The following is an 18,647-nucleotide window of genomic DNA, read 5'->3' on the forward strand; positions in this document are numbered from 1 at the left end:
TATTTTCTTTTGTGTTTGACCAAATACCCTGTAGTTCCTTGAAATAATCTTTTTGTATTGTGCTGCCTGTAGCAGCAGATGGCGCTACAACACCAGGGAACAGTGGAAGTCAGAAAGAGGCTGGCGTGCGATTCAAAGCTGATTGCAATTTAGGTAAATCTTTGATAAATAATTGTTAAGTGCATTACCATTTACTCTACTGGTTAAGCATATAACAAATTGTCACCTTTAACATTTTAAATGTATATTTTTTATTAAATGTATCTGTTCTTATTCAGCATATTGATATTGAAACCCTTTATTTGTTTCCTATTTGAAAATAATGTCTACCTCCATAGCAGAACTCCAAAGCATTGCAAAAGATAAAATAGCAGTTTTATCCTTATAATCACAAAACAACAATGCATGGCCTAAATAAGCTTTTTCATGCAATCGCAATGCAGACGAAAAACAAAAGCTTGCTCAAGCAGCACAAACACTGTAAAAAAGGCCAGTAAAGCCAGTGACGCTCACGTTGAAAAGAAAGTGAACCTTTTTTCTTTAGTTGCTTTTGCCTCCGCCTCATCATCCAGTTTACATTGGGTCACGGCGATCTGATAAAGGGTATTGCATGCAGGACAGTACCATCATGTGGATTTAGCATTTCAGGAAGGGACATTTGCCGTCTGGGTTGTTCAGGATGCACAGTGGACCTGCCAGGCTGGGTGAGCGCTCTCTAAACGCTGCACGTGTTTGACAAGGGCCAGATGAATCCAGGAGCGATCGGTGGCGCCCCGTAAATCAAGGAGGCAGCTGACGGCCGGGATAAACGTCTGTTTATCGCCCGGGGGGCCACCCAAGCATGCTCTCTCCTCCAAACAACCAACCAAAGAACAAGCCAACCTACCAGCCCTTTCTACCAAGGAGAGGAAAAAAAAGGGCTCCTCCTCTCCCATTCAACTTTCTAACCCCTTCGATACATACACACATACGGGTTGACTCAGTCGGAGTGTGTGTGTGTGTGTGTGTGTATCTGTCTATTCATGCACAGAGTTTTGTTCTCATATGACATACAGCAGGGTGTCAACACTGGACATACTGTGGTTACTGTCAAAGTTACAGTAAAAAATCAGTATGTCAATTTTCCGTTTGTGAACAGAATGACTGGAATCAAACCGCTGTTCTATACATAATCCACAATGAAACTCCTAAATATTTAAAGCTAAAAGTTTTTGAATTAGTCATATTATAAATTATTAGTTCTGGTTTTTCTATTTGTTGGAAAGAAAGTGCCGTGCTACACATTGTGCTAGAAGTGACACAGTATCTGATTGGATTTGACTGGCTTTAGCCAAGCCGTGTCTCTGCTTTGTTCTACCAGAGAGTGTAGCGCAACTGAGAAAAAAAAAACTGAGAGGCTGCTTATTAATTCATGTTCGTCACTAACGCAAAGCCGCTGTGAATGTTTCAAATGAAGCGTGTGCCATGTAGATGAGAGATACAAATGAAGTTCCAACACAAGTTTTTCAAAAAACTAACAAAATTGAAATGAGAAAAAATCTTCTATTTTGGTGTTTGATATTTATATCATTTATTTAATACTTTTTCAATGTATTTCAAGTTAGTGAATCTCTTTCTTATTTACCTATTGGCTTGTTAACATAACATAACATAATACAATATTTTTTTTTGTTTAAGACATTTCCCCTGAAATTTAAAAAAGGTAAATCTAATAATTTAACACAAATATGCTTTAGCTGGGTGAAGTCCTACAGTTTAACACTATATTCTATTTGCCTATGTTAATACAGGCGTTCTCACACTTTCTATTCTCCATTGTTTGACAGTAATGGATGAAGTTAGACCAACCTTTCAAAACCGCTCAGTTAAAACCACTGGCTGCACCTCCACCTCCATCAGCTCAAACGCGTTGCTTCCCAACACGCTGCACCCCAGCCAGGACCCCCTGGTCAGCCGGGGCAAACTCAACGTCCCCCTCGTTAATAACCGTAAGGGGAGTCTGCTCCCCCTGGGGCCGGGGCCCGGGGCGGCTGACCGCGCGCGACTACTGCGCCTCAGTATCTCTGGTCCAGGAGGAGTGAAGGCCAGAACCCTGGCTGAGAGTCGGCTGAACCGGGCCCGCAGTCTGCCGGTGAAATACCGCTACCACCCCAGTAATGCCATGCTGCTCAATCACAGTAGGCACTGTAGGTTGCTCCCCCCCGCCCCTTAGCGGGATGCATCAGCCAGTAACCCCCCCGCCTGCCCAGAACCCTGCCTTTTGGCTTGTTTGCTGCATGAAGGTTCACCCTATTGAAGCTGCTGCTGCTTTGCACGGATTTGCTAGTGGCTGCTACTGCCTACATTGGGGGACTTTCCAACTGAGGAGTGTTTAAACTTTTTGAATTGATATAGAAGAGCTGCTCATCCATATTTATTTTCAAAAATGTTGCAGGAGTTATGAACTCTGACCTTTGGGGGCTGAAATAGAAACTTCAGTTTTTGACCCTTTTATGTAAAAGCTGTTATTACCCATTGGTTGGACAGTATTTATTTTAATTGTTGTGGGTGTAAGTCAGAAGTGTTAGGCTTTTACTGTTCCTAACAATGCACATTTTCTGACGTGGTATTTTCAAAGCACATTAGCGAGATATAATTATTTGTAAAGTGGAGAGTGCTTGTTATATTAGCTATTCCGAATGCCCTTAGTTGCATAAAGGAAATGTCAGAGAATGACATTTTATTAGAAGGCATACTGTATTTCTTATCTTTTATTAGCAGAATTAGGTGACAGGCCCAGGATGGGTGTGCTCAGACAATAATGAGTTTCCACATGCTTGGAATAGTCACGGCTTGCTTGCGATTTGCACTAATATCATGCTGTGTTATTGATTCCTAACCAAAGGACTAATACGGGTTTGAAGTGACGGTGCACTTGGCATTTAGCGCTGGGAGAGTGCATAGTGGATGAGAGTATCTGGGTGCCTGTCTGAAGACTCCCAGACAGTAGTGTTAGATCATACTACTGTAAGCTTGACTACAATCTTAAAAAAGAACTGGGCCTGGCCTCAATTCGGTTGCTCTTTTTCTCTCCCTATCTGTCTGACTGGGACTCAAGCACACTCTGAACAATAGCGTGTTTGTTTATTTCTTTTTCTTAGCACAAAAAATAATAGTTGCCAGAATAATAATAATAATATATATATATATATAAAAAACATGGCTTTTTTGTCAGCGTCATGCTTAAACACCATAAATAGACTAATCTAATCTTACATTAATCATTTATTTTACATCTATACTTTAAAGACAAGCCCTGGCCTTCTTCTATGATGAGTATTTCCTAAGCTAGCTGCTTTTCAATATTCATGGTCCACTAATTCAGCGTGCCCTGACCTTGGTGCTGTGTGTTGTGAGTGCTAAGTGTTCTATTGGCATGGAGGTAGACCTGTAGAAGAGCCATTGTGCGCTGTAGATAGATAGATAGATAGACGTTGTTGGGGTTGGGTTCAGATAGTTTTTATTAGAAAATATAAACTATTTACCAGCCCGCCCAAAAATCCATCTCCATAACCCTTTATTTATCTCATTGTCATTTGCTTTTGCCCGCGCCCCACCACTGACAATGACAGTTCCGAAAAAACCATCACATGGCAATTAATGGTGTAGGTAAGCATGCTCACTCTGATGCAGACTGCTAGAGGCCCAACCCACCTGTACTATTTTAGCAGGTATACTTTACTTAAAAGATAGCCACAAAAATAGCCACAATATACGGGGGTTTTGGGGATTGCGAGCCCTATACACCATAACAATTTTTCAGGTCGTCAATTGGTTTTTTTCTCCGTGGTTTTCTCCTGCCTTTTACACTCAGAATTTACCATTGTCCGTTATTACTAATGCTTTCTCGATTTTTATTTTTCTCAATTTTGACACTGAATTATTAATTTCCCCTTTTTTTTCTTCTGTTCAGTTTTTTTTCTTCTTTTTTTTCTCCTTTTTTTTGTTTGCAATGATTGATTGACTGTTGGCTGTTTTTTCTTTCATGTCAGGTCCAGCACACATTCCCCAAGCGTGTGTCTCTGTTCTGACATTCTGTGCATGTTGTTTGCAGTCGAGGACGAGCATCCGTCAGCTCTCTCGCCCAAAAAAAAGCAGCGCAACGGAGGGATGCGAAACTCGCCCAACAACTCGCCCAAAATGATGAGGTAAGAGGCGTTGATTTTTTTATTTTTATTATTCCCCTTCCAGCCTTTCAAACGCGTGAGTGAGAGAAAGTCAGATATATAGGATGGATGGATGGATGGATAGATGGATGGAGGAGGGATGAGTGTGTGTGTGTGTGTGTGTGTGTGTTGGGAGAGAGAGCTATATACTTCAGAAGAGGATGCTGCTGATGTTGAGATGCTGTGAGTTTTGAGATGGATGGGAGGAGGAGGGGACAAATTAGGGGAGAAGGTAAGGAAGTCTGTGTGAGAGAGAGAGAGACAGAAACAGGGAGAGGAGAAGAGTAGAAGTGCCCCGTTAGGCTCTGGCTGTTTTTAGGATGGCATGCTGTCAGCTGTTAATGACAGAGCTGAAATAATATTTCTGTCGTTGAGAAAGCGGGGCTGTGAGGAGCCGTTTGAAGCACTCCTCTTGGCTTTAAAGTCCCAGCTGTCACCTCCTCCGGTCTGGTCCACATGTGCTCCTTAAACAATGCTGGCACTAATGACAGCGCCAACCAATCAGAGGGGGAGGCCTGCATGGTTACTTTGCCCTCAGGCTACTCCTCTATTGTGGGAACCCCTGTGAGTACTGTTTCTGGTACTTAAGGCCATATGCGAGATGTATCATCGCAATCAAATATGAATTCAAATATTACCTTCCTTTTATGCTGTCTGGTGGAGTTAAATTGCTGTTAATTGATTTTGAAAGATAAAAGGGGGCCAGGTTTTTGTGCTTCGAGGCGAGGTTAGCAACACGGCAGCGTTGAAAATACAGGGGGAGGCCGAGGCTGTGTGCGCTTTGGGAACGGCGAGATGAAGGCATGGTGGGAAGAAGATCTAACAGGACAAGAACACTCATACAGTATAGCTCCACTGACCTACTCTTAATGAGAGTTAAGTGTTGTGGCCGTCATCTTTATGTCTTTACAATGGGAACATCTGAAGAGAGAGAGAGCCGTGTGGCTTTTGTCACACACACACACATGCATTGCAGAAGAAACAGAATATTTTCAGTAAGTCATTTAAATCCCATAAAGCAAAACAAGAATTCCATAATAAAGGCATACTGTTATATGAAAACATAAACTATATTATAAACTATCTTTAATTTGTATCACTTTACTTTTGTATTTCCATTTGAACTTACTATACATTATTTTTGGTTATTCGTTTATTTTCCATACATCGTAGTTCTTTCTATGTTGGTCCCACTACCTCCCTTAGGCTGCCTCCTACTACGCTGGCTTGCCCGTGTGATTAAGTCCAATACAGTCGTCGTCCTCCCCCTCAGTTCCCTCACAAAACAAGCCCTTAATAAGCCTTCACACTTGCCGAACCATTAGCCCAACACAGAGTCATACCCTTCAGTCTAGTTGGCAACAAAGCATCACTTTAGATGCCCTAGCTCAGAGGGAGAACGCTGCTACAAAAACAAACTAGACGTTGGCACATTTCCAGCTAACTGCTTGTTTAAAAGGCTGTTTAGTTTGCCTAAACTTAAAGCACAAAAAAAAAATCTTTTCTTCTTCTTCCCCTTTTTTTTGGCTTAGGAGATGGTCCCTGTTTGCCGTGTAATATATGCATCTTTGCTTTGATCTGGCGGTGATAATAATTCTTGCGAGTTATTTACTCAGTTTTGAAAACGCTTCAAAGCGGTGTCAAAGTTTTCTCTGCTTTAGGGGTGCTTCTGTATTCTGCTGGCTCTTGGGTACTGGGATGACAGGTCCTCTGTTATAGGTGTAGATATTTCCTTTCCAAGTCTTAGCCCCTCAGCAAAACATCAAATTACCCATCACATTCCACACCCCCCCCTTAACAGCTGCCCTCCGTCAACATATACCACCATATATATTAAACAGTTGTGCTTTACAAGGTGGATTTTATGCACAATGAAATGTGATTGTTTGAGGTAGCCTTAGGGATACTTTACTCTACAAGGAAGGCGGGGGGAAAGCCATAGAAGAGAGCTAGCGAGAGAGCGAGCATACGTATCAAGTATGGTTTTTACAGGACTTGCAGCCTGAAGGTCTTTGTAAATAAATAATGATCAACAGATTGGCTGTGGGCTTTTGAAAAAGCATGCCTTTGTCAGTTTGCATGATGGGGGAAATTTTCAAAGCAAGAGGCTGCCTTGGTATAGTGTGGCAGAGAGGGATTGGGGGAGCACGCCCATCCCCAGCTTGTGACTGTGGAGTGATACACTGGAATAACTCAACTCTGTTTGAAAAATATAGTGAGAGAGGGAGGGAGGAAAGAAAGAGGGTGAGACAGTGGAGTGAGACATGCTTTAAGGGAAATGTTTGTCCTATATAAAAGTGAATCTGGAAAACATAAAACACTATTTATGTAGCAATTAAAATCTGTATATCATTGTAAACAATTAGGGTGGAGTCAGCCATTGTGGAGGAGGCTTGTTATCAAAATCCTTTTTTTTTTCAAAATCTATTTTGTTAATTCGTAACCTAGGCTCTGTAAACTGGTATGTAAACAAGGGGTATGCAAATGCCGCCTTAGCTAGCAACATGCCTGTTAACAGAGCCTGGGCGGTGTATTATTTATTATTATTACTATTATAGAACAAGCATTCTCGAGAATCGCTGACTCCACCTTTAATCACAGTTTGCATGTTAGCTGACCTATCTTTAGCATGCTGGCATTAACACTAGTTCCCCACACATCTTTTTGATGGGTCACAACTATATGACATGCATCCAATGGCAGAAGATGTCACAGTATCTTCCTCTGCTGCTAACAATATCCCTTGGGCGTGGCACTGTGGCTCAGCCCGTCATGTCTGCTGCTCTCCCCTAGGCTTAGGTAAGGTTGAACCCAAGTCAGCGAGAGAGAAGGCAGGGGGAGAGAAGGAAGGAGAAGGAGGTGTGTGTGTGGAGCTTGTGACAGGCTGCCAGTCATGCCCGCTGACAGCTCTGTGAAAGATAGCTGTCTTGGCAGAGAGAGAGAGAGAGCTGGAGTGGCAGTCAGCCCGCCTGCATGCGGTAGTCAGCTCCCTGTGTGTGTGTGTGTGTGTGTGTGTGTGCTTGTTTGTGTGTGTGTGTGTGTTCAGTGTGTGTGCGTGGGGGCGAGCTGAGCTGAGCCGAGCAGAGCACATTGAAGTGACGGGGGCTCTGTGGAGTTGATTGGCGCAACACGCACCTCTGGATGAAAGATTCAGGCTGAGTGTAAAAAAACACTAAATGCTGTCAGTGTTATTATCACCTGCACTAACTGATAGAGGGAAACAGGGAGGTAGAGAGAGAGAGAGAGAGAGAGAGAGAGAGAGAGAGAGAGAGAGAGAGAGAGAGAGAGAGAGAGAGAGAGATGGTGGCTAATTGACAGCTTTTTTTTTTTTTTTTTAGACTTTAACTTTTTAACGCGATGCTATGCAACCCAAATGCAGGGTGAAGGCGGAAGCGACATCAAAGCCTTGTCAGCGAGTGACAGTGTTGATAGAGGAGAGACAGGGAGTGATACTGAGAGAGATGTATGTCAGAAATTCCAGAGATGTTTTCTCCCATATTACTCAAATGTCTGTCTCTCTGCAGTTCCCTATATTTGGGCTCTGTATACTGCTGTGGTTGAATTTTTTAAATAAATTACTGTTAAACAAGCTATGTTCATTGACAAACTGCACCAAATGTTTGCATTGTGTCCTAACTCGGCGTGATGGATGAACATTTCTGCATTGCCTTTAGAGGAACTGTGAGAAGCACGTCTTGTGCGATAAGTGCGAGAACAAGAGAGGCGGTGTAACGGGAGTGACAGGAGCCCCTTTCATGGTCAGTGTGTTACACCAGATGAAACTCAGCAGCCCCACTGCTGTGGATTAGCCTGTTTGGTTGTGACATGCTATTGAATCATTAATGTCCGTCAGTCGGGGGAAAGCAAAATGTGATTGGGCAAATTTTCCTGAAATATTTAAAGTGTGAGCCGGTTGGAGCTTTTACTGTTTGTGCACGCGTGGCGTCGGGAAATGGGGAAGAGAGGGTAAAGGCTGGTAATTGGCCTTGTGTTGTCATGCCATTCAGTCAGTAGCACTCAGCTCTCAATGTTCTCTGCACCACTACAAGCACAGAGGGCCTTTGAGTCTTCTGATGACTCAACATGGAGAATTAGAAGGAACAGGGGTAGTGATATGGTTGTGGGACAAACAGTATGCAGTGCAGTTGAAAGTTGAATACATTGAGAACTGGATGTACATTTAATATGTTGTACGAAAACTGAAAAAAAAACATGCCCTTATTCTGCCATATGAATAGACAAGAAGAACCCCAATGTTTTTCTCCTCTTTCACGTCACCACTCCATCGACAGGGCGTGCAGTCATTTCACCACAAAATGGTCTAATGTTTAGTAAAATGCTTTGTGTTTCTCAGTCGACACGACCCGCTTCAAATTCCTGGAAATGAGAATATCGAGAACATGGACATGAACGTGAAGAGGTATGACTCGACAGGGATGTTTCACTGGTGTCCATCAAAGGAGATCGAGAAAGTCATCCTGGTGAGTGGGGCCAACGACAACTGTGCATCTGCAATCCACTACAAAAAAGAATATATAATAGACTATGCCAAAAAAAATAACAGTAAAAAGAAGTTAAAGTAAGTATGCTCAGGAGCAATAGCTTCCCCTCAATATTCTAGTAACACAATCACACACTAATAATATGTGTTGAAATTTCTCTCTCTGCCTCTCTGTTGTTTGAAGGTGAGTTTATTGGTTTTTTTGTTGTTTAAAAAAAAAAAATACGTATCTACCAAGGATCTGTGAAAAGCATTTCAACAGTCCACGCATGGTTTGGCTCTGGTGTTTTTAACAAGGCAGTTTGTAAGCATTTGGGTTTTGTTTGGGCAGGGTTAACCCTGTTCAAATAGAATGTAGAATAGAAAAGGCACGGCACAGTATCCTCTAAATTTGACGCCTAAGTATATTTTTTTCTGACACACACATCAGAGACCCTCATATTTAACCCTTCAGCAAGCGACTGAAAGCATTAGATACTTTGCAGCAGTTGTCCCTTGTAGCTCTTTGTTTTATCTCACGTCTCCAACAAACAGAGATACATCTATAGTTTAAAACTGCTATCACAGCAGCGTTTAGCTAGTTTACTTAATGTACACCCAAACTGGTGATGGAACACACATCAAGCCGGTGTGACAGGCGACATATCTTGAAAGTAGGGCATCGCATTGTTCTTCTTTAACGTGAACTTCATTCAATAGGGGATCTTTTTTTTTATACCTTTCTGATTCATGACAGGGTACTCATCATCCTAAAATCTTACAAACTGCATTTTTTTTCAGCCTGACTGATTCAGCTTCCCTTTACAAGGCAAAGACTACATGCTTTGTTCTTGTTTATGTTCTGTAAAATTTCCCACCTTTTGATTATCCAATAAACTGCTTATAAACAGAATAGTGGTTAACCAAACTTAGGTCTTGTATGCATAGTGAGGCCTGTTAAGTAGAATGTTTTTAATGTTGTACTGAATATGTCATTCTATAACATACTTGGTTAACAAACTATTTGAACTTGGTTTATAACAGTTTATATATTTTAAATATTATGCACTTTTGTCGCAGTCGATAATGTCATAACAGTTGATAACGTAATAATTGCCAATAACTTCATAATTTTTCAGTTTTTAACCTAACGTATTCACTTATTGCAAATAATGTAATACATGTCAATAATGGCAAAAAGTTAGTACTGTTTAAAAACTGAATTATCATAATGTTATTTGCAGTTAATACATTATCGAGCATCATTACATTATTGGCTACTACAACTTTTTAAAATGGAAACTGTTTCCTTATGCACATGAACCATTTTTATTCTGTAATTCATATGTGTTTTCCCCCCCGTTTGTCTCTTCCTCTCCTCTGTCTGCACTCTTTCTCATCCCTTTTCTCTCTTCTCCCCCCTCCCCTCTTTTTCCTCTGTTCCCCTGCAGACCCGGAGTGAGGCCTCCATGACAGTGCTGAGCGGCCATGTAGTGGTCTGTATATTTGGGGATGTCACGTCCGCTTTAGTGGGGCTGCGAAACTTGGTGATGCCTTTGAGAGCCAGCAACTTCCATTACCACGAGCTAAAGCCTATCGTTTTCGTGGGCTCGCTGGAGTACCTGCGCAGAGAGTGGGAAACTCTACACAACTTCCCCAAGGTCTCCATCTTACCTGTGAGTGCACCAGTCCACACACTGCCATGGGGGAGGGTGGGGGGGGGGGGCTAAAACTTGAAACCACAAATGTCTGTTTCGACTAACTAAAGCATTGACATTTGGAAGTCACATGCACATTGTGACATTGTCAGTTCGATTTGATCACGCATTACTCAATTGAATGATCACTCCACGAGAGCGTAGTAAATCCAGAGCGGTGACACATCCACGCATATATCCACCAAAATGGAGTTTATGTGTGTGTTGCTGCAGCTGCAGTGGCCGTCACAGATGGCGTGGCGGCTGCTTACTGCCTTAGAGCTTGTTAGGCTTGGCTTGACTGATGATCAGAGGAGGATCCCAAACACAGCCCTCAGCGCAGGCTAGCCTTTAAGATGTAGCCCTTGTGTCTCTTGATTCTCCGACGCCCAGTTAGATCAGTGGAATGTCATCGCCTGGAAAAACAAGAATACTTGTTAACTAATTTCCCAGAGCTCCAGTCCGTCCGCTCGCCTTCTTAAATTTGTTTTTCTCTCCCATATGTCTGTCTATTGACTGCAATTTTCTTTCTCTCTGTCTCTGTCTCTCTCTTCCCCTCTGTTCTCCTCACCCTGAAGGGTACGCCATTAAGTCGGGCAGATTTAAGGGCTGTCAACATCAACCTCTGCGACATGTGCGTAATACTGTCAGCCAATCAGAACAATATCGAAGACGCCTCGCTGCAGGATAAGGAATGCATCTTGGCGTCGCTCAACATCAAGTCTATGCAGTTTGATGACAGCATTGGGGTCTTGCAGGCTAATTCCCAAGGTAAGGAGCGTCCTATTAGACTTTGTGTGCACTGCTGCCCAAAGGGGACAGGTTGTGGCAGGGAGAAAAGACAGCAGTCAAAGATGGGGAAAAGAGGAGAGAGGAAAAGAGTGTGGTGGAGGGGGGATGAGAAAGCCACACAGTTTGTCAAGTACAGAGTCTGCTAAGTACTCTTAATTGAAATGCTCTGCGAGTTTGTTGTACTTGGCATCCAAGCACCAGCTTTACTGTAACTCAACACAAAAACATTGTGTTGATTGCTTCATCAAGCCCTTTAAAGAGTGTTTGCTCCACATCGTTTTCTGATGATTCCAGCCTTGTCCCTGGTAATTACATGCTGCTAAACCTTCTTGATAATATTTTAAATGATGTAATCAACATGACTGTGTCATTTGATGTTTGCTCCCCCTGATCTGGTGTCTGGCAGTGCGGCTGGAACAGATTGTTGATGTTTGCTGACAAACACGCAGACCTGGCATCCCATCAGGCCTCATCATCATTACGCAGCTAGTACAAATCACCAGGCAGGCCAATTCAGCTGCTCCTCATTAGTCACGACAAAACAGCGACACACGCACGCACACACACACACACACACACACACACACACACACACACACACACACACACACACACACACACACACACACACACACACACACACACACGCAAACGCACGCACACACACCTTAGTGTTTGAATGAACACAGACATTGATGCCAGCGCCATCCATCCACACACATCCACAAACGGGTAATCCTCAGTTTATGATTAGCCCGAAAAAGGCATGACATGCCTTGAGCTCAATACTATTTAGTGCCACCACAGTGACTGTTGTAAATACAAATCAAACTTGAAGGTCCAAGAGGCCATTATTTTTTAGTGCAGAGCACTTCCACATGTTTTAGGAGAATGCCAATGCTGTTATTTCTACAGCCTTGAGTGAGTGATGTGCTGTCGATAGCAGTGCCACTGAGGAACAATAAGCAGGGGTAAATCTTACAGCACGTTGCTCTGGGGAGCAGTATTCACAGAGAGCCACCTCAATATGGAACCCTGCTAGCCTATATCCTCTCCCAGGGTCGATGGATGGAGCCTATTGTCATCAATAATTGGGTCTTACATCAACCACCCATTTCAGTGATAAATACTTCACTTTAGAAAACACACATACTCACCGCAGCGACATGCAATCATGCATACACAAGGAAACACACACGCACACACACACCCAGACTGTGTTATTGTATCATAGGTATTGCTTTGGGGATTCCTTCCTCCTAGCATTGCTCCCATTCAGAGGCTGTCTGTGGAATTTAAAACATGAAGGTGCAAATGAATAAGTAAACATGTGCTTTCCTGGGGGAGAGCTTCTCACGGCTGCTGTAGCATGTAGTCAACCACAGAGCATTGCTGTGCCCGGGGGGCTACAGGGAGAAGGGGGTGTGTAACCCAGATCTATCTCTATTGTACATCGGAGCTGAGGAGACGGGGGGGTTACAGCCTCACAGTAGCAACAGACAGCCAGAAGAGGAGATATACTGTGTGTGGCATCAGGCTGCTTCTCAATGTGTGGCCCAATGCAACCAGGAAATAATTCATGAATCAGCAAATTTCCATTACAGGTGAACCAATTATGAAATCATGAATTAGAGTCATTTTTAAGATTTACCCCTGCTTATTATGACAGTATCCAAATCAATACATTATAATTTCCTTAACAAAGATAATTAAAGTGCCCCAAAAGGGTGCTGGGATTTAATCATACAGAATAAAGGCATACAGGGCTATTTTATATTCATATATGTAAAAGATTTATGTTGTAATTGAATTCTTGCATTGATTTTTTTTAGAATATTACCTACTCCAGCTATGTCTTGGGAATACATACAGCTTTCTGTTTGCTACTCAAACTGCAACTCTATAGCTTTCTGTAACCTAACAGGTTTTGAAAGCAGCTCAGCAGCAGGCCTCATGTATCCCTGTTCTCACCGACGATCCACTTTCCACTGTACACACCGCGCAGAAGACAAGCTGTTCCTCCACACAGCTCTGTACTGTCTTCATGTTCACTATCATACAATAAGAGCAGAAGTGTTTTAGAGGCGCTATCCCAGAAAAATACTTGCTGTCACTCTCCAGTGGAGTAAACATCATCGTTTATGGACATCGACAAAATGATGTTTGCACTGTCTGAGCCTGTGCACCCCGGTTGACTCCGAGTGTCAAACCTCTGCTATTTCCAAGTTCAATAATTGGTATAACAAGAGTTGCGATTATCCATGCTTCAGTTCAGTGTGTGTGCTACCCCACTGTGTACTAAACTATTCGGTGTCTTTTCCGTTGCAAAGGGCTCGGAGATCTCTTTTGTAATGTAAGCAGCTCATTGGGTTTTCTTGACAGAATAAGGCACACACACACACACACACACACACACACACACACACACACACACACACACACACACACACACACACACACACACATTACACATACGGGGAGAATTTGCAATCCTTTAAAAACTTTGTGACCTGAATATATTTTGCCCCTGCATTATGTTTCCTTGGTGGTGGCACTATAAGCTGGCATTTTGCTGTAGTCAGCACTAAATGATGGATGTCAAAACACAGTTGATGCATTATGCATAATAGCATTACAGATTTAAGGTGTTTACTTGTCACTTTGAGGAAATGCAAAAATGTGAAGTCATGTGAATTCATACCCCTGTCACTTGCGCTTGTATTTCACGGTCCTCAGCCACGCCATTCCCGATAAAAGGTTTTCCCGGGATCCACTTCACCAATCTTTATTGTGACAAAATGAACAACATATAAAATTTATGTCTGCCCGGTTGATGGAGGCAAGTGAATGCTAAATACGTTCCAGCTGACCCTTAAAAGCACCGTATCTCGTATTGCAATTTTTAGACAGGTGCCTTGTCCACTTAGCCATCCTGCCCTTCTTCTTTTTTTTGCTGTCAATCCACATATTTGAATGACACAGCATACATCAACAACTTCTTGCTGAGTGAGCTGACATGCACTATGTATAATGGGTATTGATGCACAGTTCCAGGTCATGTCCTCCAATTTTTGATACATCTGTTGTAAAATGCACTCGAATATGGGGGACGCAGGTTTATGCTTGGACTATAGTTTTTTTTAACCTTGAAAAAGTTATTATCTCTTGTAAGTGCAGTCAGCGATGTCTGGAGAAAGCTAAGTTGTCAAAATCACTTTTTTTTCAAGATCAGTGAACATCTCCTCACAATCTGCCACCTGTCCGTACTGTGTGCACGCTGACAATAACATCCAATGTTAATAGACAATCGTCAGCTCCGTAAAAAGGTATGTTGCTAGCTATAGTGGGCCCCCTTTGTTTACAGAGCCTAGGCGGTTTATTAACACCAGATTTATTTCAGTATACGCACAGTATGGACAGGTAGCAGATCGTGAGGAGATATTCAATGATTTTGATAAAAAAGTTATTTTGACAACAAGCGCTCTCCAGAATCCCTGACTGAACCTTTAATTCCACCATGGTATGTTATTTGCAGATTAAAAATATAAATAATTTATAATGGTATTGTCTTGTTCAGGTTTCACGCCTCCTGGAATGGACCGGTCATCTCCAGACAGCAGTCCAGTACATGGCTTCGTGCGTCAGGCTTCTGTCACCACCGGCTCCAACATCCCCATCATCACAGAACTAGGTAAAAAACTCTCCCCACAAACATCACATGTTGCATGCCTTTGCCCAATAACCTCAGGTCAACCCATAATTCATTTGCAGACCAAATAGGCATATAAGAGCTGATAATCCCCCAGACTGAAAACGACATGCTGCTGTTGCCGCTATCTAAAAGTTCCAACTCATTCAAGGTCAAATAGACTCAGGAATGCGTGGTGTGGAATTTTTTTGCTCATCGTCATGGCGCCAGCAGCTTTTTTTTTTTTTTTTGCCCAACTCCAGTTCATATTGGTATGTGATTTGTTGCATCTGAGCTGGCTTTTTGTCAAGTGGTGATAATGTTAGCTGCAAGGACCGGGACATATCTTTTTGTGGACTACTGTAACTTGAGAATGTCAGACAGGCATTTTTCTTCTTTTTTAAGTACCATAGCTACATCACCTGCAATTTGTCCACTAATGCACAAGAGAAACTCAGCCCAATGGAGAGGGAGAGAAAGAGACTGAAAAGGTAGATGGGGGGGAAAAAAAGAAAATGCCTTGGTTGCAAAATGGGTCCATTTATTAATAACAATGGCAGTGGCTGTATTCCCACTGGTGTTGGGGACTCATGAAACTTTCAGATCTCGGAGGGGCCTTTCTAAAGCAGCGGAGACCGGGCTACTCTGTCTCCCCTGACCCAATTAGGGAGCAATGGAGCATGAGGCCAAGCTAAGAAAAGGCCAGCGAAGAGAAAGGGAGCTATACCTTTAATGTTACTTGTAACCAGGCCAGCCATTACCTGCAGAGAGAGGCTCCCCCATTAGACTGCCCAGCGCATATGTAATCATCAAAACCCAAGATGCTATATCCTGCGCATTGGGAGTCCATCAGTTGGAGTGCCGGACTCAAATGCTACAAAGCTCTAGTATTGTGCCTTTTTTCTAGCTAGCTTGTAGCTCTCACTGGAACCATACACAGTAATTACATTGTCATATGTTCAGTTTGCAGTGCCAGGAGCAGCTTAAGATCAAGGTGAATCGTAAAAAAAGAAATAGGCCCCATCTGAGTTGCATGATCAATTTTGGTTTTGCGTGTCGTGCAAAGTAGGTGTGTTTTACGGATAAGGCCACATTTTTATCTCCATGAAATATTGCATTGTTGTTGTAGTGGCTTGATGCCGTGACAGCTGTAGGCTTTTGTATCCACTGTGAACTCTAATCCAGGGTGCTTTTTACTTTGAAATAGCGGACAACCGTGAATGTCTCGGGGTAATTCCACCAGTTGACACGAGTTAGTCTTGAGACAGCGAGATTGGTCTTTTTTTGAAAAAAAAAACTGTGTTCCAATAACGACAACCATTTCTCCCTCCTCCTCCTCCTGCACTCTCTCATCACCATTAGCTAAACCTGGCAAACTACTGCCATTGGTTTCACTCTGTCAGGAAAAAAAGAGTGGAATCAACATACAAATGATAACAGAGCTGGGTAAGCCCGAGCCTTTGTCCTCTGCTGCCGTTTTTTTTGTTTCGTTCGTTCCCCCTCGCTCCGCCGCTCTGCTCTCCTCATCAGCTTGTCTTGATTTATCTGGCTGCACAGTCAAGGCCCCCACACTATATATATATATACTCCCATGGCTTCACTTTGAACACATTTTTATTCTTCGTTCTGGTTGAAATTGACTGTCTTGTTTAGGCCCCTCTTTTTTGAATGATTTTTTTTTCTTTTCTTTTGGGGGTGTTTTTCTTTTTCTTTTCTTTTTTCTTCTCCAGTTGCGTTTGCACAGATCATCACTAAGGCTTTTGATCATGCTCAGTCTGTCCTTGTGGCTGTTTTCATAGCACACACCCACACCCCTCAGCCCCCCACTCCTCCAAACACACGCGCACACACTAACACACACACACACACACACACACACACTCACACACATCCTCCCTCCCAGTTCACTCCTTTGGCCCGGGCCTGTTTGCATCAGCCCCTTGTCTCCTTGACTGACATCTCTGTTCCACAGCACACAGGAAGCCCGAAAGAAATCATATATCAAAAACAAACAAAAAAAATGGAGATCAAACCATCTTTTAAGATGTTTATTTATTCTCCCCCCCTCCTCCAGACTGTATCTCTGAAGCTCAGATATCGGAGGAGTCAAACAAAAAAACTTGTGCGATGCTCGTTTTTTTCTCAAGTGAAACTGGTTCATAGATCTTTCACTGCCCACTGCTGCTATGAGTACAATCCGAGCAACTACACACGCATTACAGAGAGCACTTTATTTGTTTTCCCTATTCTAGCAATTATGTCATTTATTACCAGAAATATCCTTATTATTTAAGTTTTGGGGATATTTTGTTCACATTGTGCAATTTACTTCATTAAGCATTTGTCATTAATAATTAGATACATGTGTTGTTACCTGGCTTTAAATTAACTTTCAGGGCACAGGTAAATATTTTCTCCGAAGGTGATGATGTGAAAAAACACATTCATCCGGGGGAAACTCTGAAAAAACATAGCATGGATTGATGGTTTAATTTAGTGCATGATTATCCTCATATGACATATTAACCATTGTGGAAGTCTCACTTTGTTATACCGTATTTACTGGATGCACCGATAAAATCTATATACAGTATATGCATTTTTTTCTGAGATATCATTCATATTGTATTCTTATGCGAGATAGGCAGTCCACACATACAGGTCCCTGTCTCCCGAGGGACAATGTGTGCTAATGTGTTTGTTAGAATGTATACAATATATACTGTTTATAGTTTTGTTTTGCAGTTACTAAAGATACAGTGGCTGAAGAGGTATACTCATGTTGAAAAGATGTTTGATTGATTCATAACCGGTGACTTCTACAATGGTTATCACTCTGTGTGCAATGCATAATATAATTCAATATTTTCCTCCTTAAGTCATGGTTTGTCTACATGTATGAAATGCACCCTGCATGTGTTATGTACAATCAGATTTAATATTGGAAAAAATGCTGAATAATTTTCTCAGATACTTTTTTCACTATCCAAACAATGACACGGTATGTGGTCAGAAAAAATAACAAATTTCCGATCACATATGTAGTTTATCTTTAATGTGACTGAAAGGTAATTCAGTCAACGGTATTGCAGGGAAAACATGTCCAATTGTTTGGAGAAGAAATAAAGTTCCTGTTTTATCTTGTAGTTAAAAAAAAATATGCTGAACTGTTAAGATTGCAAAGTGTTAAGGCCAAATATAATGTGCATCTAATGCTACATTATATTGCAAGCTAAAATGATTTATATGCCTGAGGACCTTTTTTCTATTACATCAGCATGAAATGTCCATATCTTTTTTAACAAAGAATGGACAAAGAATTCTATATTTCTGATCGCTCAGGTGTGTGTGTGTGTGTGTGCGTGTGTGTATTTGGCTGCTGCCTCTCTTCACAGTGGCCGTCTCTAACTCTCCCTCTCTCCCCTTCACTCAGTGAACGACTCAAACGTTCAGTTCTTGGACCAAGATGATGATGACGACCCGGACACAGAGTTGTACCTCACTCAGCCCTTCGCCTGCGGCACCGCCTTCGCTGTCAGTGTGCTCGACTCCCTCATGAGTGCGGTGAGTTCTCCAGACAAGTACAGTTCAGTTAGCTGTGTTGCAAGTGTTTGTTTTTTTTCTTTTTCAAAATCTGGAGTCACACTCATATATTTTCCCATCACATTTTTTCCTGATTATTCTGTAATGTAACCGGATTGATACAGCATTATTCCCGCATTTTTTAAAAGAGAAAAGCAAAGAGGCATTTTTTACATTGAGATGTTGTCACAAAAAAAGATGCA

At 42.2% G+C, this 18,647-nt stretch overlaps 1 protein-coding gene across 1 annotated transcript in view; it reads left to right on the plus strand.

Annotated features, from left to right (window-relative positions):
* LOC307257150 (calcium-activated potassium channel subunit alpha-1a) overlaps positions 1-18,647 on the plus strand; it is a gene marked incomplete at both ends in the record, with an annotated part of 133,070 nt that overhangs the window by 107,062 nt on the left and 7,361 nt on the right. Inside the window, 9 exons of the mRNA XM_080036293.1 lie at positions 76-153; positions 1,827-2,186; positions 4,094-4,187; positions 8,560-8,686; positions 10,137-10,361; positions 10,961-11,153; positions 14,752-14,865; positions 16,225-16,308; positions 18,296-18,426. Coding sequence (XP_079892419.1) covers positions 76-153; positions 1,827-2,186; positions 4,094-4,187; positions 8,560-8,686; positions 10,137-10,361; positions 10,961-11,153; positions 14,752-14,865; positions 16,225-16,308; positions 18,296-18,426 — 1,406 coding nt within the window. The remainder of the gene's footprint in view (positions 1-75; positions 154-1,826; positions 2,187-4,093; positions 4,188-8,559; positions 8,687-10,136; positions 10,362-10,960; positions 11,154-14,751; positions 14,866-16,224; positions 16,309-18,295; positions 18,427-18,647) is intronic.

The sequence above is a fragment of the Ammodytes marinus genome, assembly GCF_949987685.1.
Source record: "Ammodytes marinus genome assembly, chromosome: 11".
In the NCBI taxonomy this organism is placed as follows: domain Eukaryota; kingdom Metazoa; phylum Chordata; class Actinopteri; order Uranoscopiformes; family Ammodytidae; genus Ammodytes; species Ammodytes marinus.